Source organism: Syngnathoides biaculeatus, chromosome 8, assembly GCF_019802595.1.
Source record: "Syngnathoides biaculeatus isolate LvHL_M chromosome 8, ASM1980259v1, whole genome shotgun sequence".
In the NCBI taxonomy this organism is placed as follows: Eukaryota; Metazoa; Chordata; class Actinopteri; order Syngnathiformes; family Syngnathidae; genus Syngnathoides; species Syngnathoides biaculeatus.
The window spans coordinates 17,656,525-17,683,771 of record NC_084647.1 but is presented as its reverse complement, the minus strand read 5'-3'; the positions used below and the strand labels follow the sequence as shown (position 1 = coordinate 17,683,771).

At 41.7% G+C, this 27,247-nt stretch overlaps 2 protein-coding genes across 3 annotated transcripts in view; one reads left to right on the top strand and one right to left on the bottom strand.

Annotated features, from left to right (window-relative positions):
- Nucleotides 1–8,206, bottom strand: part of gbe1b (glucan (1,4-alpha-), branching enzyme 1b) — an 83,840-nt gene extending 75,634 nt beyond the window's left edge. Inside the window, exon 1 of the mRNA XM_061827438.1 lies at nt 7,922–8,206. Within this exon, the coding sequence (XP_061683422.1) occupies nt 7,922–8,028 (107 nt within the window). The 5' untranslated portion in view covers nt 8,029–8,206. The remainder of the gene's footprint in view (nt 1–7,921) is intronic.
- The window catches only part of cadm2b (cell adhesion molecule 2b), a 155,121-nt gene continuing 135,917 nt past the window's right edge, over nt 8,044–27,247 (top strand). The window contains exons 1-3 of one of the 2 annotated variants that reach the window (XM_061827439.1): nt 8,067–8,109; nt 8,201–8,276; nt 24,323–24,541. The gene's annotated coding sequence lies outside the window, so the exon portion shown is untranslated. Of the gene's footprint in view, nt 8,110–8,200; nt 8,277–24,322; nt 24,542–27,247 lie in introns of both variants that reach the window. The other variant, XM_061827441.1, reaches the window with a different exon arrangement.

Here is a 27,247-nt window from a genome sequence, read left to right as displayed (position 1 = left end):
TACGACCCGTCTTCTCAGACTCTCCCCAGCGGGGCTATTAAAATCTTAAACTTAGTCAGACGCAGATGGAAAGACAATCGAAATCTACATGGCGTTCAGTTGTGTTGCTTTTTGCGTGTGACTGATGTTAACTGCAGAGTAGACCACACGAAGAAACACCGACGGCGGTTAGGCATCCCCAGACGTACTCCAGGCTGGCGGCAATGTGGTGGTTAATGTCGCCTTACGGCTAAGTATGTTAATGAGGCTAAATGGAGAGCTGGACATCGGCAGAGCGCTTGACTGATGGGAGTTAAGATTCAGCCGCAGCCCGCAGCTAATCATACTAAATTGTAACTTCCAGTAGTTCGGCTCAAGTCACTGCATCAATGTCAGTCTCGCTCTGAATAACCAACATCGTTTCGGAATCGCACAGAACTCTAGCATTAATCGGCAGCATCGGAGACATCCCCGCGCTCCTTTTCGTTGGCTCCAATTTGAGAGCTTCACGGCCCCGCAAGCTTCGAGATTTCCTGCTGCCTTGTGCAAGCAGACGGTTAAATAATGAAGCGTGTCAACAGAGCAAGGCCCAGCAGGGCTGTAACCTGCGCGCGGCGTTAACGCCGCTTCTCGCAATCATCGACGTGGCTGCTAGCGTTCTGATGAAATACGGCCCTGAGGGGCGGTGGGCTCACGCCGGCTGGTTGGCTGAAGTTGGTGCGGGGCAAAGTTCAACAGACGTACGTAGCACTCAGCCATGACACGCTGTTGAGATCTGACGGGTCCGTCTGTGCGGTCAAAGGTCTTTTTCTGATAAACCAGCTCGATTCTTGGCTTCCTGCTGCGGGGGTGAGAAGACTCAGCGTGATGCCAAAAGCTTGAGATAATACTTTCTATGCGATACTGTTTAGACTGCCAGCCACAGAACGGCTTGGGGGCTTTTTTGAGAACCTCCACACAGCAGCGTCTTTTTATGTAAAAAAAAAAAAAAAATTACAAATGCAGTGAGGTACAAAATCCCAAGTAATGCTGGGCTGTACAACGAGTACCTGGGCGATCAGTAAAGACTCACCCGATATAATACACCTCTTAAAACCGCCACTGTCACTATGCAATTACAGAAACCATAAAAACGGAGTAATAATGCAACATAATACAAAGCAACTTTACCTCGTAAGTAATCTGGAGCAGTTCAGAAACGATATTTATCAGATAAAACACATCATACTCACCAAAAAGGCTGATTATTAAACACGTTATTGTGGAGTGTTTTTCTAGTCAAACTAGGTTTACCGTGACTGACCAAACAGAGAATGAAAAATGGATGCCGTTACTGTGGGCTGCTGGCCATGCGGGGGTAATCATAAATCTGATTGATTAAAGAAACAGGCCTATTGCAAACACAGTTTAACCAAGATGGGCCAGCGCGACCGATTCTGAAGGCCCTGGCCACACTTGATGCACATGGCAGCACACAGAGGCTGAAATCTGATTTGAGAAAGATAATCTAGCGTCCACATGCTTGCACTGGAAGCAGTGCAGCCAAAAGAAACAGTGATTTATTTATTACGAGTTATTGTCCCCCTTGTCAAATCATGAATTTACTGCGGGTAATTACATTTTATTTAACATTAAATGAACCAAGATCAAAAGGAAAAATTCTTACCGACCTCGACCACAAACCAAGGACGTTACGTATGTATAGTATGTAAGTCGTATAAGTAATTCAATAGTATAAGTAAGCACTGTAAATAAGTAGGTAAGTCAAGTAAGTCAGTAATTAAGTAAGTAATCAGGAAAGTAACTTTTGTAAGTACAAAGAAGTATTGAGTTAAGAGAGTAAATACATGTGACACTTGAGGACAACATTGTTGCTGTTTATTTGAATTTGCAAAAAAATATTTTTTTTCCCACTTTGTTGTTGGCAAGCTTTTCAGGTAACATTTAACATAAAAAATGTTATTTAACAAATTTAGCAAATATGGGTTTTCTGTAAGTTTTGGTGCATGAGACAGTAGAAATTTTATTTTTTTTCAGAAAGGTGTGAAAAAAATTCACACAATACTGCTCCCTATGTTGTTATTTTGAAATTAAGAAATCTATTTTGGAATATGGATGAACAACAAAATGTGAGAAATTTGAAGCAGGTCCATCCATCCATTTTTTTAGCCGCTTATCCTCACGAGGGTCGCGAGAGTGCTGGAGCCTATCCCAGCTGTCAACAGGCAGCAGGCACCCTGAACTGGTTGTCAGCCAATCACAGGGCACATGAAGATGGGCAACAGTTGCACTCACACTCCTCCTCCTAAGGGCAATTTAGCGTCTCAAATGAATACATGTTTTTTCGATGTGGGAGGAAACCGGAGAGCCCGGAAAAAACCCACGCAGGGACAGTGAGAACATCTAAACTCCACACAGATGGGGCTGGGATTTGAACCCCGGTCTTCAGAACTGCGAGTTCAACAATCTAGCCAGATGTTCTGCCGTGCCGCCCAAGATAAACATATCTAAAGGACAATTATTTACTAATGTCAATCTTGGCAGAGGAAACGCAAATTATTTTCTCATCTGGTTATAAAAAGCCCTCCAAATGTGTTCAAATCTTTCAGTAAACAACTTGTTATTTTGTGAGTCCTTTGAAAAAAAATGTAAATTGGTCAACACTAAAGATGACTACTGAACTTTTGACTCATGCTGAGAAATCAAATATTATTATACAGCAACTGTGATATATATTTGTTTTGCACAGACAGAAGAAAGTCTGCGGCAGACGAGCAACTATCAATTCAACACAACACAGTGGGGAGCAATTATTTGAGCTTCATCAGCGGGGGCTCGTGTTTGAGGCACACGTCTCGGGCTCGGTGAAGCCTGGCAAAACCAAGCTGGGCGTGTGATGGAACTGACACTGCTTTTCTCAACGCAAGGTTGGAGCCTGGCACGCGGGCTGTAAACACAAAGCGGGCGGTCTCCAACCTGCCATATTACAAAGGAGACCTGCATGAAAATGGATATTAATAATCATAATAGCATCGTGACCCCTGAATGGAGTTATGACGTCTTGTTCCGTGCAGGGCTTTCACGTGTGCAATTTGGTAATACTGGAGACAGTTATGGTAAGTAAATAATGTTTTTAATTAAACACCCTGCGGGGAGCCGTAGTTGGAAATGAATTACATGTAATATAGACCTAATGTAACATGGATAATCTTTGGAAACAGTAGCCAGGCTTCTTCCTGGTGTTAGAAAGCAAGTAAGTTCTGCTAACTTGAACAGAAAACAACATCAACAATGATCTATTTCACCATCATAATTTCTATGTCTGAATTCCCCCGATTTCTTTTTTTCAAGCATATTCCCTGTTGACATGTAAATTAAAGACTGCTTTACTTCATACATCTTCACACAGTCAAATTGCCACAGTCTAGAAGATGATCAACAACATTTGTCATGAGTGGGGCTGGAGCACTGCCAGGAGGGGCGTGGCCTGGTCACCGCTCTGGGCGTCACAGCTGTTGACCATGTATTTATGTTGGAGTTTACCTCATGGGTATTTGCCAGTTCATTGAGTTTGCACTGTGTTACCGTGTGTGGACACTACTTCTGCAATAAAACCCACTGGACATTATGCCTTTGTCTCAGAGTCCTGCATTTGGGTCCTCCCCCGCACCAATGGCTCGTGACAACATTGAAGCAATTTATGAAATGTTAGGTTTGTTTGCTAGTCGTGCCATTGGAGGTTTTTTCACTCGAAAGGAAACTACATATGACATCAAGGCGCAAAGATCTAATGCCACTTGGCAGCCATCTTTTCCCCAGAGGGCTTAGGGTCAGGGGTGCTCAATGAGTCGATCGCGAGGCAGTTTTGGTCGATCGCGACAATGTGCCAAAAAAAAAAAAAAAGACATCATCCATATTCACGCTAGTCAGCAAATTCCCCCCTATTGTAAGGCCTTGCTTATTTCTAAAAGTAAAGAAATCTTATCAAAAATGAGTATGGATGCTGGAGCAAAGAAAAAGACAAAAACGTATCACTTTCATTTGGAATGGGAGGCGGACACATCTACCAGTGTAGTGAAATGTGGAGCGGCATTTTTGAACTGTTCATGGAAAACACCACACTGACATTCCAAGCGAGTTGAGAATGAGAAAAGTGAACGAACTAAAATCCCAATTGGCCGCACAGCAGTCACTTTTCACGCAACATAATTCGACAGCGAACGCTGCTAACAAAGCATCGTTCCGAGTTCGTCAAATCATTGTTAATAGCAAGAAGTCCTTCCATGATAGAGAGATGGTAAAAGAGGCATGGCTGACTCATTGTTCCAATCTTTTAAAAATAAAGCGGGAATATTATTTTCAATAAAAGCTCTACAGCTGTCAAGGAGTACAGTTACATGGCGCTGTGAAGCCATGGCTGAGAAATTAACCCAGCAAATGTGGAAGGACATCCGAGCTTGTGAGTGTTTCTCACTGCAGTTGGACAAATCTACTTATGTGAGTGACAGCCCATGCGTGCATTTTCATTCGTATGGCGTTTAGTGATAATCAACATGAACTCCGATAGTTATAAAAAATGTTCATACTTAAGTGTGTTCTGTTGTGCAATATTGCCTCATGCAGTTATGCAAGGCACACAAACATACATTTACACATAAAGAATCCTAAATCTACTTTTTTGTAGTGGGTAGATCTTTGTGACTTGGTCATTCTATTTCATTATTGGTCATTCTAAGGGGGAAAAAAAGACCCCCCCCCCCGGCTGCTTGAAAAGTAGATCTTGGGGTAAAAAAGTCTGGGCACCCCTGCTCTAAGTAGTGTTAGTTGTTCACAAAAATCTATCAGATTTGTACTGTGTCTGGTAGTTTACATTTACATTTTACACATAAAGAATCATCAAAATACTTTGAAATAAATATGTGTTGCATTTTTTGTAGTGGGTAGATCTTTGTGACTAGGTCATTCTATTTCATCATTGGTCAAAAATAAATAAATAAATAAATAGTAAATCAACATCAGACCCCACCACCTCTCCCCATCCATCGTGAGAGTCTGGCCGCTTGAAAAGTAGATCTTGGGGTAAAAAAAAAAAAAAAAAAGTCTGGGCACCCCTGGCTTAAGGGTACAAGTACACCTGAGTTTTATTCTTATAGTAGAACGGTAATGAGATTTCTCTGAAATAGCTGCAGTCTATAACTCACCGACACTAACACAGTAGTAAAATCATAATTTTGGATGAGAAAAAAAAAACATTAAGCCATAAACTTAAAACCATATCATGAAACATTCCCTTCACAAAAAAAAAAAAATCTGAAAATAAATTTCCCTGATGGATTCACTGAAGTTGGGGTTGATGTTGAGGGAGGGATGCGGTTGAATTTGGGGTCAGACTGTCAAGAGTTGCACTTGAAGTTTCAGTTGCGGCTAAGGTCATGTTTCGCAAAGTCAAGAGACTGTCGCAAACCAGAGACCTCGCTAAATAATGAAACCCCAAAATTCAAATGCCCCTCAGATCATACAATATGGAAACCAAAGAATGTCTAAAAGTCAGGCAAAATGACAATATATCACAGTGAACCATTCAATATTTCTGCACAAATAAAGGATCACCTCCACAAGCCTGTTTTGCTTTTTTTGTCTGATGCCACTACAAAAGAGTACCAGTAATGGAAATGTGACGTGATTACTTCAGATGCATTGCACAAATAAATGTTGTGAGATAGGAAAGCAATAGAAGAATCTCTATCCTGGTTGCTCAAATAAAAAAACAAAGCTCACGGTAAAAAATGAAACACATTTTGCATTCTCCACTATCTTGCATCCAGGTAATACATTAAATAAATGTTGCTTTTTATTCATGCATCTTGCCTTTAAGTCAAGATGTGTCATACACCCACAAAGCATGGTAGCATTGGGCATTTATGTATGCAGCTAAATTGGCCCTTACTTGCAGTAATGACAGTAAAGTGCAGTCATTTTCAAAGAAGCATTATTAAATCACCACAGTGTCATTATACACAACCACCGATGTCACTCAGTACTTCCCTCTATCATATTGTGGCAAGTCCTCAGATTCAGACCAATGTACTACAGCTCAGTTCTGTGGTCACATTGCACAACAACCAGAGAATATTCCAGCGACTCTTTCAGGTACTTTAAAATCACCCCACAGCACTTAAAAACACGTTGTTGACTTCAGTGAATGGCCATTTCTTAAATGCACACACTGTTTTTCAACCTTGAGCAGGTGGCGGACGCATTTGCGTCGTCCTTTTGCTGTACGAATAAACGCATCCATAATAGTATTGCGATCAAAATCCAAATGGGAATTTGGAGAACACAAATTTAACTCGAAATCAACATTTCAACCATCGGTTGCAGCCGACGCAGGTGACAGACATCATACACGCTGAGATCGGGAGATAACAGATTCAGCACCCCGATGCCCTCAAGCTAGGGTGTCCAAAGTTCAATGATGTTTGTCCCTCTAATCTACTCATGACTTCACGCAATATAGTAGTAAATAGTGTCATCGACTGGTTTCATTTGGAAGTATTGGATTTTTGTATTTTATTTAAAATAAATATTTTATCTAAGGCGGCACGGTGACTCAGCTGGAAAGAGTTGGCCTCACAGTTCTTAGGTCCCGGATTCAACCCCGGACCCGCCTGTATGGAGTTTGCATGTTCTCCCCGTGCCTGCGTGGGTTTTCTCCGGGCACTCTGATTTCCTCCCACATCCCCAAAACGTGCAACATTAATTGGGCACTCTAAATTGACCCTGGGTGTGATTGTGAGTGTGGCTGTTTATTTACGTGCCCTGGCTGGCAACCAGTTCAGGATGTACCCTGCCTCCTGCCCATTGACAGCTGGGATAGGCTCCAGCGACCCTTGTGAGGATAAACGGCAAAGAAAATGGATGGATGGATGAAAACTATAGCGAGCCATGACCATAGAAAATAAGGAGGCCTCGAATTTTTCCCTGAGGAACTCCACTCGAGATTCTCTCTCCTATTTCTCTCTACTAGAGGTTGGTGTATGACTTCAGTCATTTCTAGCCACAGGTTGTGTCATAGGTCACGAATGTTGGACTCAAGAAAAGGCCAGCTTGCTAACCATCTCTGTTTTCTTGTTCTTCCCAACCAAACTCATCTAAGCTTTCCTTTATGGACATTGCTTTGTGCACTGGGAACAAAAAGAGCCTTTTACCAAATTGTGCATCCAAATTTGCACATCAACAGTGGTCCAAAATGTGTATGGATAGGCTCCAGCACACCACGCGACCCTTGTGCGGATAAGTGGCAAAGAAAATGGATGGATGGATATTCTTGCTGTGTGCAACCAGTTCAGGGTGTACCCCGCCTCCTGCCTATAGATAGTCGGGATTGGCTCCAGCATGCCCGCAACCCACGTGAGGATAAGCGGCGTGGAAGATGGATGAATAAATATTGCTGTTGTTATGATTTGTCCATTTTTATTGCGATTTTTTTTATCTTCGGTTTTATGTATCACATTTTGTTTCAACTGCAGTTTGGTTTTTGGTTTTTTTACAATACCTCTGAATAGCGTTGGGTTTTGAGCCCCAGAGCCGGACGCAAATTGATGACGTAATTGATGTCACCATTAGGACTGACTATATTGCGCATGCTCCGAGCTGTCACCATCCAACTCAAGCGCGAGTTTGCAAGTGTGTCGCGTTCTCCTAATCACGCAACGCCAGGATTGCCTTCAAAATGTTGTAAAGTGAGAACGTCCAATACAAACGCCACTATATGATTCCAAGTAAACGCGGGATAGTGAGATGTTGCAAACTTTTAGCTCGTGGTAGTGTAGTTCTTTTAGGGTCCAAAGGTACACACGTAAAGCAACGCACTGACCTTAGCGAGTGACATTTGGCACTATTTATTTGTTTTACTTAAAACCCGCATTTGGGAAGCATTTACCTCCGCTTGAAGTCCTTCGCGTAGGGTTTTAGGTACGGGTCCATTTGGAGGAGAGTGTTGAATTTAGGAATGGTAACATTATCCTCCCGATCCGCCATGGTTTCCATCTCGAGGCCGAAGCAATCGAACACCGAGCTCTGCGCTTCTCCCCTCCTTATGTGTGTGAACAAAGAGCAGGAATGTGGTCGGTGGGTGCCTTTTTTGTGGGACTGGCGGTGGCTGGAACTGTGCCGAGTCCCTCCTCCTATCACAGCACGCGGCTGTGTTTACCTCCCGCAGGAGCCGAGTGGGATCGAACACAGCCAAGTGCGACTGTGACGCCTGCCAAGCGGGCACGTCTGGCACCACGTCAGAGGTACATGAGTCATAATGATATTTTAAATCCCTCAACCTTCAATATTTATGAATGTAAAATATATATTTCACCAGGTTATCTAACCATAAGACCCTTGAATATATATTTTTCATTTTCACTATCTGCATTGTTTCTGGTGGCAGAGTAATAACATGTTTGCATGTCTGCCTCACAGTTAAGAGGTTCTTGATTCGAATCTTCTTAGTGCTTGCATGTTCCCTGCAGGTATTCATGCTTGTCCCACATTACAAAAACATGAATGTTAGTTCACTGAATACAGGGTACACACAGGCACAAGGTCACCACAGAGGGCTATGAGTTGCCCATAGGGCAGGTTTCTGCTAAAAATAGCTCTGTTCTTCAGTGGTAAGGCGCTCACACAATGGCACCAGTCACGGGGTTGGCTGCAAGACGGCGCAAGCTTGCCCATATTTGTGCTGGTTGCTAAGCAACTGACCAGGAAGTAGCCTGGTGCCTTTACCTGCTGGTCTGGAAGAAGCTTTGTTACTGCTACAAGTCAGAAAGCATGGCCTTTGCTAAAAAGAGGAGTAGACAACGTTAGACAAAAAAAAAAAAAAGTCAATCACAGAATTTTATTCAAATGCTGGAAGTCAGCCGATGATCGACCTTTCCAACTGGCGATCTTAAGCTCCGCCCCCCTTAGCTATATTTGCCATGTACCACAAGCTTTCAAAGTGGCGACTGAACAGAACAGGTTTGAAGTATTCCAGATAATATTGCGGTATGTTTTTTTGCCAAATGCGTCAGACTTGTCCAAGAGAGTTCTCCAGAGAGGTCTCAACTATTTCAAGCAAGGATATGTACACGGAATTCAGATTTTGGACGGAACACGACACAATGTCAGAGTTACAGCAAAATGCTGGCGATCGATGCATACAAAGTTTGACGCCTTACAAACTTCATATCAAAATCCAACTGGATAAAATAGCGGAATCATACTACACATGTAAAGCAGGGTGAGTATTTTTTACTTGGAAGGATCATGAGTAATATCATTGTAGTCTTTATTAGTGAGTTAGGTTTGATTTTCTACAAGTGCATTTAAACAATGGTGATTAACTCATTCAATATCGTGGTCACCAGATGAAAAAGTTTGACTTGGCTTGTCATGGAACCCAGTGCTCTGACTTAAAAGTCCGATGTGAAACAAATGGTCGAATAGACATTTCTCTTGCATGACATGGCCCATTTATGCATCACTTAACCCAACTCTTTGGCATAAAACATGACGCACTTCATTCAGCAGGTCGGTGATACACTAACAAAGTGAAAGTTGTTCTCCTGAAATGTATAAAGCTCTGATAATAATGAAATCAAAGTCAGAGAAGATACTTCTCCCTCACTTACCTTTCAACATACAGCCTTGTGTTTGTTGATATTGTCTACATTTGGTTGTCAGTGTGGTCTTCCGCGAGCCTTAATCCATTGTAGACACTTCCTCAACTGTGTTTTAGGCTTTGGAAAATGAATCAACCGGGCCCCTTGTGACCTGGCAGGATATCTTTCATCAGAATTGCACTTTCCCCAAGCGCATCTGAGGACCATTTTCTTCCTAACACTAACTTTTCCAAGCGCACACTACTGACAACTTGTGGTACAATATGGCGAGAGGGGCATGCCAAGCCAGGGGTTAAGACAACGCGGCTATCTGATTGGCCATTATTGTCCGAGTGATCGACAGTTCGGAAAGATCCATTGGTTAAAAGAATGCATGGTTTGTACTCTTTAGAAATATTTAATCCACACTATGCAGAACGTCACGTAAAACAAATTGGGTGGGAATAACTGTGTTTCTGTGTAGGCCATGCTAACGATCATAACTACAATTGATGCCATGATTGTTTGAAGTTGATCTAGCCAAAATTGTTTTCTTTATGGTTGGTGTTTTTGGATGAAAGGTAAATACTTGTATATATCATTTATTGATACAAATATAAGATAAATATAAACATTTATGTCTAAACATAGCCGAGTTTGGGGTGTCATTTAGTTTGATATAACTTTTGAAGTTCTGATGGGTGCTTTGAAAGGGTTCCCTTCCCCACTCAGCCCTCGCAAGGAAATGCTTTTACCCGAGTAGTAGGTTGTGTGTTGTAGTAGTAGCAGTAGGTTGTGTGTGTACTCAGCGCCCCACAACCTCAACAGGATAAGTGGTGTTGAAAATGGATGGATGGACGATAATGTGATGAAAGTCAAGTCAAAGTAATTTATCGATAATGTCAGGGATTTTTTTTTTTTTTTTTTTTTCCAAAATAGGTCGGTAGACCCCAGAGACTTTTTTTCTGTGCCATGAACCGGTGTCACTGAAAGAATATATTTGACGAACCAACATAAGAAATAATAATTACATACAGGACTCTCTATATCTTTGTTCCACAGCACGTTATATTCCAATAACGGCAGCAGAAAGGTGAGTCAAAAGTCTTCTTTAAATAAGAAAAGGCAAGGTGCTCAAAACAGATTATGGTGTTGGTTTGTCATCTTGAAGCTTTAAATATTGATGCAGAAAAAAAATCTTTGATCAGGTATTTAAAGTAATTGGCAACCATCCTTGTAAGACACTTGGGAACTTTTTTAAAGAAAGCGAAATATCTTTCCACTAAGGCAGTTCTTTCCACATTCATCCCATGCACTGTGATGTCCCTGGCTTTGATTGTCTTAAGTGATACAGTTGGCGAAATGCAGTTGTTTGTATTGGTAAGGGGGGGAATAACCTTGCAATCAAGTACATTAAATCTCAGTAAAATGAAGGAATACTGCTGCTCTTCAGCGTGTTGTCCTTGTCACCGAATGAAGGTTTTTGACCACGGTGGGTCATCACAATGCGAGTGTCATCGGAGGGAAGGAACCATCTGTTTGGAGTACAAAACTCACACATAACGTCTGCCCTCGAAGGTTATGTCAATAGATGTCACCTGTGTCGTGCACTGCTAAATAACACATTTACAAGGGCATCAAAGAAAGAAAAAAAAAAAACAACCAAAAAAAAAATGAAAACTTCAGTCGATTTTGTCTCAGGGACAGCTATTTTGATGACCTTCCCCGTGTGCTGCTACAATTTAAGTTAATGGTTGCATCTTGCGTCAAGATTAATTTGAAATTGAATGAGAGCAAAAAAAAACAAATTAAATTCTCAATTAAAAATATCTGAGTCATTATAAAACCTCATTTTTAGCTGTTAGCCGAAGTAGTTTGGGATGGAAATCAATTCTCGACCATTACTCAGAGAAAGCAAACAAACGAAAAAAATAACATTGTCTTTGTTGTTTGGATACACATGTTTTTTTGTTTGAAAATATTCAAGTCATTAGGGAACCTTACTACAACAGTGAAGAAAATAAGTATTTGATCACCCTGCTATATTGCAAGTTCTCCCACATAGAAATCATGGAGGGGTCTGAAATTGTCATCGTAGGTGCATGTCCACTGTCAGAGAGATAATCTAAAAAGAAAAGTCCAGAAATCACAATCTATGGATTTTTTTTTAACGATTTATTTGTGTGATACAGCTGCAAATAAGTACTGAACACCTCAGAAAACCAATGTTGTTTGTTACAGGAGCCTTTGTTTGCAATTACAGAGCTCAAATGTTTCCTCTAGTTGTTCACCAGGTTTGCACCCACTGCAGGAAGGATTTTGGCCTACTCCTCCACACAGATCTTCTCTAGATCAGACAGGTTTCTGGGCTGTCACTGAGAAACTGAGAAGTTTCAGCTCCCTCCAAAGATTTTCTGTTGGGTTTAGGTCTGGAGGCTGGCTAGGCCACGCCAGAACCTTGATATGCTTCTTACGGAGCCACTCGTTGATTTTCCTGGCTGTGTGCTCCGGTTCAGTCATGCTGAAAGATCCAGCCACGACCCATCTTCAATGCTGTGACTGAGGGAAAAAGGTTGTTCCCCAAAATCTCAATAAATGGCCGTGGTCATCCTCTCCTTAATACAGTGTAGTTGTACTGTCCCATGTGCAGAAAAACACCCCCAAAGCATGATGCTACCACCCACATGCTTCACAGTAAGGATGGTGTTCTTGGGATGGAACTCATCATTCATCTTCCTCCAAACACCGTTAGTGGAATTATGACCAAAAAGTTCCATTTTGGTCTCAACTGACCATAAAACCTACTCCCATGACTCCTCTGTATCATCCAAATGATCATTGGCAAACTTAAGACGGATCCTTGACATGTGCTGGTTTAAGCAGGGGAACCTTCCTTACCATGCATGATTTCAAACCATGATGTCTTAGTGTATTACCAACAGTCACCTTGGAAACGGTGGTCGCAGCTCTTTTCAGGTCATTGAGATTGACCGTCACGTTTAGCTTCTTCTATTTTCTAATGATTGCTCCAACAGTGGAGCTTTTTTTCACCAAGCTGCTTGGCAATTTCTCTGTCGCCCTTTCTAGCCGGGTGGAGTTGTACAATTTTGTCTCTGGTGTCTTTGGACAGCTCTTTGGTCTTGGCCATGTGACAAGTTTGAGTCTTACTGATTGGGGTGCTCAGGTGTCCTTATCCAGCTAACGACCTCACACAGGTGCATCTGATTCAGGATAATACATGGAGTGGAGGTGGACTTTTAAAGGCGGACTAACAGGTCTTTGAGGGTCAGAATTGTATCTGATAGACAGGTGGTCAAATACTTATTTGCAGTTGTGTCACACAAATAAATCGTTAAAAATATCATACATTGTGATTTCTGAATTTTTCTTTTTAGATTATCTCTCTCACAGTGGACTTGCAACTCCTCCCGTCTTTCGGCTTGTCCCTTTCGGGGTCGCCAGAGCGTGTCATCTCAGATGAACGCACATATATCTTTGGCACAATTTTTACGCCGGATGCCCTTCCTGACGCAACCCTTCTCAGGGAGTGGAGGCCCCAGTGGGATACAAACCCACAACCCCTGGTTTACCAAACCAGTGCTCTTACCACTGAGCTACGGGGCCTCCTCACAGTGGACTTGCAACTACGATTTCAGACCCCTCCATTATTTCTAAGTGGGAGAACTTGCAATATGGACGGTTGTTCAAATACTTATTTTCTTTACTGTAGGTGTTAGTTTTGCAGGACTTTACTGCTAGTTCACTCATTGTGAATGGAATTAAATATGTTCATTACAGTAACAGTAAATACTGTATAATTATCAGATGCAACAACATTTCAGGTTCCAGTTGTTTTTTTTTATGGCCTGCTTAGGATATTTTTTTTTCGTAGAGGAGGATGTTGTCTGACACGTCAAGTTGACGGCCTTGCCAACGTCCAAATCCGAAACAATGTTGCATAATACATCCTTCAAGACCATTTAAAACAGACTCCATGTTGGCACGCGGGCATTTGAGTCAAATTCTCTCCCCCTCCCTGCTCGCGTTCACCCAAATTTCACCCCAGAAAAATGTGTTTCTGTCCCCCACGAGATGCCGCTCATAGAGTAATTTATTCATCGAGAAGAGTAAAGATATTATCTGGAAGGCCTAACTGGAGAACAACTTGTTTGGATTCTGAGCGTTCTCTTCACATCCTTCAAAGATCTAAGATTTGATGTGGAATCCGATCTGTGTTGTCATGGAAACGCCACCGCTTTGAACGTAGCGTTACGCAAACGCATGCCTCATTCGTCTCTGTTGATGGAGCGGACTTTAATAACGATAAAGAAAAAACTGCAATTACATGTACAATACGTGTAATTATTCATGAAAGCACTTTAAGTGTAACCCAGCCCGAGATTTCATTCCTGGTTTGTCAAGGTTCACAAAGCACCTTAAAAAAAGAAACAAAAAGAAGATGTGATGCATATTAAGCGATGGTGGATTAAGCAGATCCAGTGAGAAAATACTAAAGCTTAAAGGTGCGAAAAAAAGAGCGGCGGGCGGAATTATTATTCACTGATCACATCGAATAATCAGTGGTAAATGCTTGGAATGTTTCTCGATGGATATTTTACTTCCTGGAACACTTTGTGAAAACACACCATCACAGTGCTTATTAAATTTATTGTTAGGGCACCAGTTGGGGGACAGTTGGTTTCTTTCTTCCGGGCTTTCCCTACAGAAGTGAATTACATGAAGTTTCAAGCCACTGCTATACAAATACAGAACAGTGAACCCTTGGCTTTTCCTATTTGCAAATTCACCAGTTAGCTAGTTTGGAGGTAACCTATTTTCCATTATTTGCTGAAAAACTCACTTTTCACTGGTTTTGTGCTCATGCCAATATACTGTATGTAATTATTGCTTTGACGCCCAAAGTCAGCTGGGATAGGCTCCAGTGCCCCACGACCTTAACCAGGATAAGTGATGCCCTCTTGTGGACTCTCAGTACCAGGGAAATACCATGTTGCCTTCCGATATGACTGTTAAACTTAAAAGTATTTCAAGAAATGAGTCTTCTTTCAGATGATGATGAACAACCACGTGGCTATACCTTATACCAACGTCCACTAGTTTAATGCTAATAAACAATGTAAAAAAACATAACGATTAGCATTGGGCTCTGTGTGATAACCCTTTAAGCGATGCATATTTGAACACAATTGGTGCATCAATACACGTAATCAGACGGTCCCATTATAAATTGACTAATATAACTGTAGTTGTGAAAATTGTTTTTGTTTGTGTCCTCATAACTATTAGACTGCCATCTGGTGGCCAAGAAGCACACACCAGAAAAAGTCACCATGAATTAGTCATGATGCACAAACTGGATAGTTATTTCTATTTAGTGATGTAATTACGATATCTTGTATAAAGTTTTCTCTCTCTTCTTAGTGTTACATAGCAAGTGGAAATAAGATTTTGACTGGAACGGATTAATGGCATGCCCATTTATTTCAATAGGGAAAGAGGATTTTAGATGTTTAGAGTTGCGAGTGTTATCACAGAGTTTCAAACGCATATTCCAAGGAACAATTAGAGGGGTTTTTTTCCCTGTGAAAATGACATACTTCATTACAAATTTCTTCATGTCCATTTTCCAAGCTGCTTATCCTCACATGGGTCATGGGAGTGCCAGAGCCTATCCCAGCTAACATTGAGCAAAAGCGGACTTCACTCTGAACTGAGTGAGAAATGATCCCACGCTGCCCGCACCTTGTTTAGTTTAAAACGTTTTTCGATGTGGGGGTTAGACCACTAACTCCGCCTCTAGTTGCCATAGTTACAAAATCTATACTGACCATTGGCCCACCAGTGATTGTGGTGGGGTGAACAGTGGTCCATGTTAACGGACATTGAGATTTTGTCACCTTAAAAAGATGTGAGCAGTGGTCACCTCCCAAGTTTTTGTCATTCACAGACAAATGAACAATTTGCATATGAATGGTAAGGAACTGCTTTTGAAAGTACCTTTGTCAAAGAGAATTTGACAGCTGGTGGTGCCCGTGAAATAATTTGTTTTCATCTGAGAGCCTCGCAAGGAAACAATAATGGGTGAATAAGCAAAAGGCAAAAAAGTAAGCGACAATACATCACGCCGATGGTTGACGTATTGAAGTTGTCTGAGCACAAATAACATGACTTATTTACCAAATGTCGTGGGCAAAAGTCACTCGTAAGATGTTTGACACCCTCACTGACTTCATCTGAAAGTCAAGCAGCTCATCTTCTGGTCTAACTCGGAATGGAAACGTATGTTAATTGAATTTGGTCCACTAGGTTGGTTGCAGACACAATACAGGCGGCTTCCTTCTTGGCGGGATCAAATTGGATGTCAGGGATCAGTGTGCTGAAATATTAGGAGTCATAATTCATATGAATGCGAGCTGCCGCCTCCGCATGAACACTGCTAAGTGAAAAGGTTAACGCCGTGTGAGACGGCAGATGATGCTAATGAGAGGTGATAAGTTCACTTCCCGTCTTCAATTTCAAGGATGGAGGAGTCTCCGGAAAGGGAAACCGAGGCCGGCACGAGCGAGGAGTCGGCTCTTGAGATGAGAGACATTAAAACGAAGCGGTCGCGGTGCTTACATGAATCTCTTAAAGAAGATGAAATGCCAGAGGGGATAAGTCATACCTGCCGTGTCGTGACTCTCGCTTCTATCATATGTGACTCATTCAGCACGTAAAGCACACGTACAGTGGTAAATTTTTCTGTCTCACTCCTCATTAAAAATGCATTCTCAACCTGTCAATAAATGCCACCCACTGCAGGTGATACGGTATGACCGGTACGAGTGCAATCATTTTAGCCAATCAGAAGCCTTATGACAGCCTTGTTCATAAAAGGATCAATTCCTGTAGATCTTGGGGAATTTTATGTATGTCAATTTTTTTTTAAATCATGATTAACTTGCCAAAAATCTTGAATCATACGTCTTGTATCTGTTAATATACATGTGTGTTTTTGTATTGTAATTTCTCGTGTATAATGCATCCTGATGTATAATGCGCACTCCCAAAGTTGGCTAAAACAAATCAGGAAAACCCTTCCACCAATGTACAATGCGCACCACCAATTTGCCGCTGTCCAAACGCTCAAAATATTAGGAATTATCTGTACTTCTATTTTTCTAGGTTTGTATGTTTATTATTTGTGCTTGTGTTGTTTTTCAAAAAAATTGTCCATCCAATTAATTAATTAATAATATTTTTTGCGTATGTGATGATGTAGCAGTAATATATATCTCGGGATATGCCCCAGGACATGCTTGTCGTGGTCCCTGTAATTGTCAGAACAGAATTCCTCACCCAAATAAAATAAATGTTACATGATGGTATAACATTTTGTGAATACTGTTGATCACAGGTATTACAGTCTTAAATAAACAATTTAACAGTTTAACTTAAACTTAGTGCAGAAACATTTTTTTGCATCAAATATTTGTGCATAAAACCTTTGTGCATAATGCAAGTTATCCACTACATTACACATCCTTGGCCAAGCCTTCAAAAGAAGCTTCTGACTCATCTCCAGCCTGAAAAAGATCAACAGTAGCTACCTTTGGTGCATCGCTGTGGAACTCATCATTGATGACTTGGTCCAGTTCCGGTGCCTCCTGCATTGCACTGCATCATCCCATCTTCCTCCCACACCATGTCATCCTTTGTGTCAACCATGCCATTTGTGAGGAAACATTTTTTTGAATCCCAATAGTGTTCCTTATTATTGTCAGCGCTTTGAGGCGAAGCTCCACAGTGCTAATAGTGCAGCCTCTCGCCCTCCGTTTGGCTACAACCTGTAGCACCTCTTCTATGGCATCAGGTTGCGATTACGAGAACGCAAAATACTTATAAATGAGTGTAACTGACACATTAAAAAAAGTGAATATTTTAAATGTGTCCGCCCTCCCACTTTTTTTTAATGTGCCCATTACATTCATTTCTACATAGTTTGAGCTCTTGTTGTTTTGATAGCGACTTGACGCTATATTGTTCCTCCATGTCTAGGAAGTGTGGAACTCTCCCACATGTCAATTTCTTCCCTATGCTTTTTGATGGATTATTTTCTCCTTCATCTTCCTTCACAATCTCACATTTGATTCAGCCACTTTGAAGTGCTGCGCTGCTTTGCGGTTGTCCACTTTTTTGGCAGGAGTGATGACCCTTTTCTTTTAAAAGCAGCTGCATAACTAGCTCTTGTGTTCGACATTTTTTGCTTCAGTTTAAGTAAAAACAAACTCACAGGCATTTCTGAAGTTTGGTGCAGTAGCAACAAATTTGTAACTCTAACGATCGTAAAATGGCCAACTCCCGCGAATAGGTCAGGAATCTCAGGTTAGCTGTACTGTACTTACTTACTGTAATACATATAAATGTGTAACATAAGACATCGAATATCATATTGAAAGTTAAATGTTTACCTTTTTTACCACCCTATGTACCTGTATATGGCTGGACAATGTGATTTTCTTTTAATTTTTAATTTATACCCAAATATAATGCGCTCTAATGACTTTGAAAATATTTTTGGGAAAATTTTGTGCATTATACACGAAAAATTACGGCGTATTCCACAGGTGGCAGTGGCATCGGTATGTGCTGTGCAAACAAACGCTTCAAAATCATGGTGTTATTCATGCTCTGCTCAGAGTGCTGCGCTTAACTACTGCAAAAAAAAAGAAACATGGAAAGAATTTGATTACATTCCTCATATTGACAAATCTGATTTATTATCTTTCCAAGTCTGGTGTATTTAAATAGCTCATTTCCTCAGAAGGGTGTTATTTAATCGCCTTGAAGAAAAATGCACATTTCCGGCTCTAAAAAGACCAAACTCTGGGTCAAGGTTATTGACAAATTCTTCACCGAAATGAAATTTCGGCACAAGGTAATAGCTCTGTTTGTTTGCTGAAAGACTAAAAAGAATCTTATGGAACGACAAGAATTTTTGTTGATTCATGGGATTGTCAACGTTTCGTTCGGTGGAATCAAAAATCCCAAACTGTCAACTGCTGAAATTGAGTGAGTCTAGTTCAAATTGACAATATTGTGAAAATGTGGCAAATGTGGATAAATCTTCCTCTACTGGCCTTGTTTCTTTTATTTCCATTACATCTTCTTTTCCTTTCGGCTTGTCCCGTTAGGGGTCGCCACAGTGTGTCATCTTTTGCCATCTTAGCCTATCTCCGGCATCTTCCTCTCTAACCCCAACTGCCCTCTTGTCTTCCCTCACCACATCCATAAACCTTCTCTTTGGTCTTCCTCTCGCTCTTTTGCCTGGGAGCTCCATCCTCAGCATCCTTCTACCAATATACTCACTCTCTCGCCTCTGAACATGTCCAAACCATCGAAGTCTGCTCTCTCGAATCTTGTCTCCAAAACATCCAGCTTTGGCTGTCCCTCTAATGAGCTCATTTCTAATCCTATCCAACCTGGTCACTCCGAGCGAGAACCTCAACATCTTCATTTCTGCCACCTCCAGTTCAGCTTCCTGTCGTTTCTTCAGTGCCACCGTCTCTAATCCGTACATCATGGCCGGCCTCACCACTGTTTTGTAAACTTTGCCCTTCATCCTAGCAGAGACTCTTCTGTCACATAACACACCAGACACCTTTCGCCAGCTGTTCCAACCTGCTTGGACCCGTTTCTTCACTTCCTGACCACACTCTCCATTGCTCTGTATTGTTGACCCCAAGTATTTGAAGTCGTCCACCCTCGCTATCTCTTCTCCCTGTAGCCTCACTCTTCCCCCTCCACTTTTCTCATTCACGCACATATATTCTGTTTTACTTCGGCTAATCTTCATTCCTCTCCTTTCCAGTGCATGTCTCCATCTTTCCAATTGTTCCTCTGCATGCTCCCTGCTTTCACTGCATATGACAATATCATCTGCGAACATCATGGTCCAAGGGGATTCCAGTCTAACCTCATCTGTCAGCCTATCCATTACCACTGCAAACAGGAAGGGGCTCAGAGCTGATCCCTGATGCAGTCCCACCTCCACCTTAAATTCCTCTGTCACACCTAAGGCACACTTCACCATTGTTCTGCTGCCATCATACATGTCCTGTACTATTTTAACATACTTCTCTGCCACACCAGACTTACGCATGCAGTACCACAGTTCCTCTCTTGGTACTCTGTCATAGGCTTTCTCTCGATCCACAAAGACACAATGTAGCTCCTTCTGACCTTCTCTGTACTTTTCCACGAGCATCTTCAAGGCAAATAATGCATCTGTGGTACTCTTTCTAGGCATGAAACCATACTGTTGCTCGCAGATACTTACTTCTGTCCTGAGTCTAGCCTCCACTACTCTTTCCCATAACTTCATTGTGTGGCTCATCAACTTTATTCCTCTATAGTTCCCACAGCTCTGAACATCCCCTTTGTTCTTAAAAATGGGAACTAGAACACTTTTCCTCCATTCTTCAGGCATCTTTTCGCCCGCTAGTATTCTGTTGAATAAGTTGGTCAAAAACTCCACAGCCATCTCTCCAAATTGCTTCCATACCTCTACCGGTATGTCATCAGGACCAACTGCCTTTCCATTTTTCATCCTTTGTAGTGCCTTTCTGACTTCCCCCTTAGTAATCATTTCCACTTCCTGGTCCTTCACTCTTGCCTCTTCAACTCTTCCTTCTCTCTCATTTTCTTCATTCATCAACTTCTCAAAGTATTCTTTCCATCTATTTAGTACACTACCGGCACCAGTCAACACATTTCCATCTCTATCCTTAATCACCCTGACCTGCTGCACATCCTTCCCATCTCTATCCCTCTGTCTGGCCAACCTGTAGAGATCCTTTTCTCCTTCTTTCGTGTCCAACCTGGTGTACATGTCTTCATATGCCTCTTGTTTAGCCTTTGCCACCTCTACCTTTGCCCTACGTCGCATCTCGATGTACTCCTTTCGCCTCTCCTCAGTCCTCTCAGTGTCCCACTTCTTCTTCGCTAATCTCTTTCCTTGTAAGACTCCCTGTATTTTGGGGTTCCACCACCAAGTCTCCTTCTCCCCTTTCCTACCAGATGACACACCAAGTACTCTCCTGCCTGTCTCTCTGATCACCTTGGCTGTCGTCGTCCAGTCTTCCGGGAGCTTCGGTTGTCCATCGAGAGCCTGTCTCACCTCTTTCCGGAAGGCCGCACAAAATTCTTCCTTTCTCAGCTTCCACCATGTGGTTCTCTGCTCTACCTTTGTCTTCTTAATCTTCCTACCCACCACCAGAGTCATCCTACATACTACCATCCTATGCTCTCGAGCTACACTCTCCCCTACCACTACTTTACAGTCAGTAACCTCCTTCAGAGTACATCCTCTGCACAAAATATAATCTACCTGCGTGGTTATACCTCCGCTCTTGTAGGTCACGATATGTTCCTCCCTCTTCTGGAAATAAGTGTTCACTACAGCCATCTCCATCCTTTTTGCAAAGTCCACCACCATCTGTCCCTCAAAGTTCCTTTCCTGGATGCCGTACTTACCCATCACTTCTTCATCGCCCCTGTTTCCTTTACCAATATGTCCATTACAATCTGCACCAATCACAACTCTCTCGCTGTCTGGGATGCTCAGAACTACTTCATCTAGTTCCTTCCAGAATTTCTCTTTCAACTCTAGGTCAGCTCTTCCTTTAAAATAACCCCTGCTCCATTTCTCTTCCCTTTTATTTCTATTACATGTTTTTTTTAATTACTGTATTTGGACTAAAACTAATGAGGTTTCAACACATTTTTTGTCAATATCAATGACAGTCTCATTGAACCTAACATACATGTAAAATATCAGACACTTAAGTACAAATCTAACATAATTTAACAACAAAGACCATCTCTAGTCTTTTAGTAATCTAAGACCAGTGAAGGTCATGTCCTTGTAATTTAGTCATCAATGAAACAAGCGAAGATGTTTTCATAAAAATCCAAAACAATTTGGTGACTTCAATGAATTGAATGGATTGTATGTTGTGTTTATTTTGAGGGATGAATTGTCTGTTTGCAAAAACACTGAATGACTTTTTTTTGTTGAGAAATATCCAGCATAGTCTTCAATGAAACTAAGACATTACATTTGGGCCACAACATTGTCTGACAACTTTAAATGAATCTTTACTTTTGCCTGAGTAAAAAAGAAAAAAAAATAGGTAACAATGCTTCAACGGTGCGACGCTCTTCTCATGCATATTTTGATCCAAGGCTTTGTGCTTCACCTTGTTAGTCGCACAAGGAATAGAGTTGTCTAAAATTAGCTGCGCCGTTTGAGACCCAGCAGGTAGGTAGTGCCCCTGTACTAATAGATCCTGGAGGTGAAGTGCCCATTAGCTCCAAAGGCACATTCACCTCTAAAACAGATGTTTTTCTGCACATTTAAATTGAGTTAATGGCAAATTGTGCTAATGGAACACCTGTGCTAGATTAGGCTGGATTGTAGAACAATAAGAACAATCGCAAAATACTGCACTTTACGCGGTAACCAAGCCATAATGCAGGCTGTGGATAAAGCTTGTCGCTCATTTGCATTTACATTTAAGTGCTGACAAACAAATCCATATTCAGGTTTAACCAGCCACTCTAACGAGGCTCGCCACATGCTCCCGCGAGCATCCATCCATTTTCTGAGTCACCTATCCTCACGAGGGTCATGGGAGTGCTGGACAGAATCCCAGCTGTCATTGGGCAGGAGGCGCGGTACACCCTGAACTGGTTTTCAGTCAATCGCAGGGCACATTGACACAGCCAAGCACACCTCGGGCCAATTTAGAGTCTCCAATGCATGTTTTGGGGATGTCGGAGGAAGCCGAAGTGCAGGCACAAGGAGAACATACAAACTCCACTCAAGCAGGGCCGGGATTTGAACTCCGGTGCTCAGAACTGTGAGGCCAATACTCTACCAGTTGCATCAATGTGTCCTTGATTGCATCATTTTTTGTAAAAAATTAAATAATGGTGTTTTGTTAGGCCGGCACGGTGGATCAGCTGGAAAAGCGTTGGCCTCACAGTTCTAAGGACCCGGGTTCGATCCCGGCCCCGCCTGCGTGGAGTTTGTATGTTCTCCCCGTGCCTACGTGGGATGTCTCCAGGTACTCCGGTTTCCTTCCACATTCCATAAACATGCAACATTAATTGGACACTCTAAATTGCCCTTAGGTTTGATTCTGAGTGTGAATGGTTGTTCGTCTGTATGTGCCCTGCGATTGGCTAGCAACCAGTTCAGGGTGTACCCTGCCTCCTGCCCGTTGAGAGCTGGGAGAGGCTCCAGCACTCCTCGCGACCCCCGCGAGGATAAGCGGTAAAGAAAATGGATGGCTGCATGGATGGATGTTTGTTGTTAGCTCATTAACCAAAGTTCAGCCATTAAGCTACCACATGAAGCCTAGTTGCTCTCCATCGTGGCTAAGATGAGCTGAGATAATGCAGTATATTCTCTTAATCACAGCATTTTATAAAACAATAGTAAAATATTGCTATGATATTACTACCTTATTAACCAAAATGAAAACATTATGCTATCTACGTAAGTTACTGTCTCGTACTGGCAAGCTTAGCCAGCTAAGATAACAACACTAGCGATGCACTCATGGTTTCAGATTTTTGTAAAATCTATAAATTAACGGCAACTGGTTATTTCCTCATTAACCAAAATGCGAACATTTAGGTATCAGTATGAGGCCTATATGCTATCTGTGGTGGGCAACCCTCGCCAGCTAAGCTAGCTTCATGATCTCATATTGTTCATAGATTTTTAAAATACCGGTAATGTAAAATCAAAAACAAAACTACAACCATGAACCATATTTTAATGAATGCAAGCAAGAACTCCGGTGGCTTTAAAAGGTTAAAAATGTTCAAATGTTCATAAAATACAGGTGCCCTCCCCACAATGGAAAAGTTCGACTGTTTCAAACGAACTTTTATAATGGTCGTAACTTGGTTAGATTAAAAAGGAAGAAAAAACTACAGAAACAATTTCTGGTTTTTAACCCTAAACAAGTAAACACGTTGTTCTATTCTTCCTGAATCGAGTATGCAGAAGTGCAGTAAAAAGATAGAATAGAAGTAAGGCAGAGAATTTTCACTGATCCTGATATATTAAATATTTTGGCATTTTATTTTAAGTGCAAGAATTAGAACTCGAACAATCACATATGAAGACAACGATTACTTTTTTTTTTTTTTTTTTAACTTTCAGGGGCCCCTGGAAATATGCATATTTGCCTGTATTTGCCTAATGGTACGTCCGACCTGCCACATGATCAATAATTATACAGCGATAATCCGGATTGTAATGGAAGCTTTACTTGCTTGAAATGCATGCTTCTTTACTTATTTATATCACTTTTAGTTCACTTTGATGCGAGCAAGGCTTGTAATTGTGTGTACCTCAGCCGTCATGTTTCCTTGATCAAATTTTAATCCGTTTGTGAATAATGCATTGCTGCTGCATAATGAACTCCCATCCCAGAATTTTTACGGCGTTCTTCAAAAACAAAAAACTTGTTCTGAAATAACATCTAGTTGCTCTTCTCAGGCAAACTTTGTTTCTGAGCCGTTGTAAAACATAAAATAAAAAGCTGCTAATGGAAGTTGTGGGAAAAGTTGTCATGACCGCGGCGCAAGTAATGCATCGCTCCGCTTTTGTTTTTTTGTTGTTTTTACAGCCGTCTTTTAGCGGTTTGAAAAGAGAGTCGGAGTCATTAGTCATTCTAAAAAGCCAAGGCCAGCGGACGTCTTAATACACTGAAAGTGGAGGCCGGACGTCAGCCTCGGGAGAAAGCAAAGGAGTGTTGGATGCCCATCAAGGAACAACAAGTCATCAACTTGGTGCACAAGCGAGACACCTATTCTAAGAATATGAAGATGAAAAGTATTAACTCTAAGTATGAATAATTTCAATTTTTTTTTTAATAACACTCATCATTGACCTGCTCCATAACAGGAGTGTTTTCAACCTAATCAGCCCCTTGGCATCCCCCTATGGAGCCATCATTGCTTTCAGTACAGTTAACCCCGATGAACCCAGACACGCACGCGCTCATCGTAGAGCTCGCTTATGATTCACAGCAGCAGAGTGCTGCGGTCATGATGGTACAGATTGAATCCCAGGAGGTGTTGAAGGGCAATTCCTCATCACTTTATTAGATCTGTGACAGCAGATAAGTCTCATGTGGCTACCAAACGATGTGAAAAGGAAAGAAACATTGAATTTTTGACTCTCGAGGTTCGCTCTTGTCGTAAGCTACCCCCAGTTTCACTCTGTTGAGACCATAAACGTACGTTAGCCCCAAGCTGTCACAAATCCCTAGATTCTGACAGCCCGACACCCAGCTCATGATTACAACCATACAATTGTTTATTTGGAAACACCAAGAAATGCCTTTCCAGTTTATTTCTTACTGAAAAATGGGGATATTGCAAAGATCACCCACACGGAATACAGTATGCAAAAGTCTTCTAACAAACGATGTCTTTCCAGTTTATTCTTTACAAGAGAATTGAAAAACTGTACAGAGCAGATATGCAGAATGCAGTATATTACAAGCTGCTGCATTTAGCTGTGTCTTGATTATCCATCCATCTATCCATTTTCTGAGACGCTTATCCTCAAGAGGGAGTGCTGGAGTCTATCCTAGCTGTCATCGAGCAGGAGGCAGGTTACACCCTGAGCCGCTTTCCAAGACAATTGCAGGGCATCGTAGGGCACATGGAGACAGACAACAGTTGCACTCACAATCAGACCTTGAAGCAATTTAGTGTCTCCAATTAATGCATGGTTTTGGGGATATGGGAGGAAACCCACGCAGGCACGGTGAGAACATGCAAATTGGACACATGCGGGGCCGGAATTTGAACCCCAGACCTCAGAACTGAGAGGACTCTACCATGCCACCCGTCTTGATAAGTAAGTTAGAATTTATCGCTTGTTGCTAGGCAGAATTCATGGGGGGAAATTTGTTGTCCCCCCCCCCCCAATCATAGTTAATGAATGCAAGTTTTGTAAAACCAGGGGTCATTTATTTGAACATTGGTATTTGCATTGAATACTAGTTGAAAAGATCAATGGATTTCGACAAAGGTTAACGTGTACCCAAAGACACTTCCATGTTCATGAGCCATCTCCCCGTTGAGAACAAATCCAGCAACGAAGTATTTATATGCATCCAGACTTTTATACGATTTCAAACTTTTCAGTGTAAATCTCAACGACTTACTCACCAGATACCTGTGTATATCCAGTTGTCCAAGGCAAGCGGAAGCGGGTTACCAGTCCAATTTCTTATCGGCGAAAAGATTGACTTCGGCATTAAATATGGGTCCTCTATGCCAAGTGTTACTAATTTTTCAATTTTATCACCTTCTAAATGTTTAACAGTATCGGCCAAAACTCTGGGCGTCGTGCTATAAGACATATTTTCGTGTCATCTCGAGCCGACTTAGCATTGAACAATGCTCTGTTTGACCGGCAATATGGCCAGTCACGTGATTTCGGTGACGTAGGTGCACGAGCTCTATACCCACCATGGCAATAAAATGGATGATTAATCCTTAATAAATGTTTAAGAGAAAGGCAGAAAGTATTTTAATACTGTCCTACCATGAAAACACACACGCAACGGTACATGACTTGGTCTTTTTCGATGGTCTCGAGATTCTTCCGTAAGGCTGCCACTGGAATTCTAGGCAGAACACGCCGTCTGCATTGTGCCCTGACAGCGATGCAGTAACTGATCGTATTGCAGCTCTCCTGCCTAGAACTGAAGTGGGACTCATAATAACGCTGGTGAAAATATTGTCAACACTGTGAAATTCACAGGATCTCGGACGACGAGGAATTGCAACTCGCTGGAAATCACTTTGCTCATGATTCAGGGGTTTTCGTCATGCTAGTTATAGATTTGGAAAAATGTACGGGTGTGGTCAGTCATGCCCACAGACAAAGTTACGGGTGTGGTCCTCCAGTCATGCTCGCAGATAAAAAGTTCTGGGTGTGTGTTCTGTTTTTAAGTATGAGTGTACCCCTTTAAGAGTGGAGGGGGGCAGTGTCAGGTAAACTAGGAAGTCGAAGTAGGCTGAGCGGCAGCTCGTTGTTGGATATCGAGTGAGTAAAAGACATAAGCCTGTGGTTCACTTCGCTGGATCAGTTTTCATGTGAGCTGAGATTGTGCGCAATTGCGCAGTGGTGCGGCTCTTAGAGGGAACATTGGTCAAGATTACACAAAATAAGCGATGCCTTTCAATATCTATGTATTTCTACTCGTGAATTTTACGCCCGTGATTTTTTGTGCTCAACTGTGCAGTACAGTAACTGTATTTAAAATGATATATTGTTCCATCTTGTGATCGGATCTGCCTATCACTATACGCCCCAGGCATAGATAGACAAACATTTCTCATTAATAATTTAAAAACAACTGTAGTTAGAAAAAAAATTAATGCTGTCAGTACAGTATACTTTTTTTTTTTCTTAATATAATTTCCTAAGTCAAGCGTGCACCAAATTAAACAAAAAACCATGACCGCAGTAGTACACAGTATATTGCATGAACTGGACAGTTTTCCTTCATTTAATACACATTGGTGGTGGT